The sequence below is a fragment of the Etheostoma spectabile genome, chromosome 7, assembly GCF_008692095.1.
Source record: "Etheostoma spectabile isolate EspeVRDwgs_2016 chromosome 7, UIUC_Espe_1.0, whole genome shotgun sequence".
NCBI classification, from domain to species: Eukaryota; Metazoa; Chordata; class Actinopteri; order Perciformes; family Percidae; genus Etheostoma; species Etheostoma spectabile.
The window spans coordinates 12,573,390-12,575,641 of record NC_045739.1 but is presented as its reverse complement, the minus strand read 5'-3'; the positions used below and the strand labels follow the sequence as shown (position 1 = coordinate 12,575,641).

Below are 2,252 nucleotides of genomic sequence, written 5' to 3'. Positions count from 1 at the left end.
AGAGAGAGAAAGAAAGAATTGCTGCTCTGTTAATGAAAGACGACAGCCATCCGCTGGACTCTTACCTTCTTAAGGGGCAGTGGAGGAGGTCTGGACATAGAGCGAGTCTTGTACCCCTGGCTGCACATTCTGCCCTGCTCCTCCTGATATTTGCGGATGGTGGAGTGGTGCACCATGGTTAGATGAGGGATTTGGCTATTTCTCAAACAGAAGAACATGTACTGTAAAAGAAGACAGAGATAGACAACAGGAGGGGGACAGAAGATTGTTTTGTTAACTGGTGCAGCCATCAGTCTGCTCACCCACAGATGTTTCCCAGTGTTCTGATAACACTAGTTAGCTCCTGGAGGCTGTTTATTTGCTGTAGGTTAATGTAACGTGTAATGTCATTATTTGTGGATGGATGCAGTTCCTTTCTGTAGAGCTGCTAGACAGATATGAGTCACATATGCAGGTAGCTGGAGTTTCAAAGTCAACAGTGGAGTCTCCTGCCACCAAAACCTTGACTCACCCCACTCCTGATCTGACAATCAATTCAGCTATAACAGACCACCTGCACAGGGCAAGACTCCCAAGCAGAAAATAAAAGAAATTCACCCACATCCACTAAGAAAATAAAGAGCTTTAGTGCCTATGAAGTGTTCTTAATCGTTCTCCACAAATGTATCCAAATCAAACCCAATTATATAGTTTGATTGCATAATTATTCACCCACTTATGATGGCAGTAAGATTATTAAAAAAAAAAAAACAACCAGGGGGAGGATGCAAGAAAATTACCAACGCACTGTATATTTCTTCTACAGTTATGTCAATCACAAAAACATGGCACAGTTGTATCCTAAGAAATCCTAAGATGATCAAGATGCCCATAATGCTTAGCGAGTCACAGCGTTATTGCAAAAACAAAGCGTTAGTTGGAAAGAATTGACATGACATCTGCATTAATTTTGCTTTTTTTGCTTTGGAGCATGTGGGATATATGAACAAAACAATTAAAGAAGAAAAAGGCAGCTGTCACTCACTTTGAACTGGCACATGGGATGATTCCCGTAGATGAACTCCCACCTCCCATTGACCTGTAAGGTGTAGTCCTCGGGCTCCTGTCGCACTGAGCGAAAGACGGTGGCTTTCTTCTTCAGGGCGCTCCTCATCAAAGCCACTGGAAGGTCCTGAGGGTCTTGCTGCAGCATGAAGCTTTCCTATGAGAGACATATTAATACAAATAAAGGTGCCAGCTTTACAGAAAATCACAGAATATGTTGCTCTCATGTTGGTGGATGTTGCTCCTGAGTGAAGCTTTGAGGGTGGTGTGGGAGGGGGATTTCCAAAGGTGCTCACATTTACTTAAAATCCTTCTTTGATTTGTCTCAAAAACCTTTACAAATATGACTCATAAAAACTACAACAGCAGATCAACTCACATCACAAGCCTCAAACTTAACGTTGATGAAAATCTTCTTGGTGTTTTTTGACTTCACGCTCCCACACTCCGGTGGAGAGCAACACGGCTCCAGATCACAGGGGAAGCTGTATTCCATCCACTGCTGCCATGGCAACATCTGCCGCTCCTGAGCCTTCTCTTCACAAAACGTACGCATCTTTGCCCGGAACTCATTCACCTCGTGGTTCTTCTGTGCCTCAAACTCATGCAGACCTGAAGAAATCATAATGAAAGCGTCAGAAAATACAAGTGAGGGGAACGCTTTGCTCATTGCGAAAGATTTCTTTATACAAACATTTACTAGATCTACCTGAGAGTCGGCCATGTTTTTAATAATTGAAAAAAAGACTGTACAGGAACTATCATTCAATTGTAGGACCTTGCTCTAGCCGTTAACATGTTTCATAACAGTGTAGCTAAAAGTCCGTATGAATTCAACCATGTTTTATTCGCAATCTTATGGAAAAATACTACACTACCCACAATCATAAGCATAGCAGCAACGTTTCTGATTGGTGGAACTCGCTGTTACCATGGTAATGTTTACCGCACCCATGAGCAATATTTCTTTCCCCACTATGGCCACACCAAGACCCGCCCTTCAATAGCTACTATTGGTCCATGCTTACTCAAGGTAACGTTAACCTGATTTGTCCAGTTCCTGTCCCCTGACCAATCGGCTATCCTAACCTTAACAACTCAAGGTCAAATGCCTAACCCAAACCAATCGACCACTATGGCCACGCCAATGGATCTTGGCGTGGTCATAGTGGGAGTCGTCCTTTTGCCACCCGCGAACGGCTTTGAGT

At 43.3% G+C, this 2,252-nt stretch overlaps 1 protein-coding gene across 2 annotated transcripts in view; it reads right to left on the bottom strand.

Annotated features, from left to right (window-relative positions):
* The window catches only part of pik3cd (phosphatidylinositol-4,5-bisphosphate 3-kinase, catalytic subunit delta), a 17,120-nt gene that overhangs the window by 11,863 nt on the left and 3,005 nt on the right, over nt 1-2,252 (bottom strand). For both annotated transcript variants that reach the window (XM_032520895.1, XM_032520894.1), the window contains exons 4-6: nt 1,424-1,656; nt 1,025-1,201; nt 66-221 (exon numbers count right to left, since the gene is read on the bottom strand). In XM_032520895.1, coding sequence (XP_032376786.1) covers nt 66-221; nt 1,025-1,201; nt 1,424-1,656 — 566 coding nt within the window. The remainder of the gene's footprint in view (nt 1-65; nt 222-1,024; nt 1,202-1,423; nt 1,657-2,252) is intronic.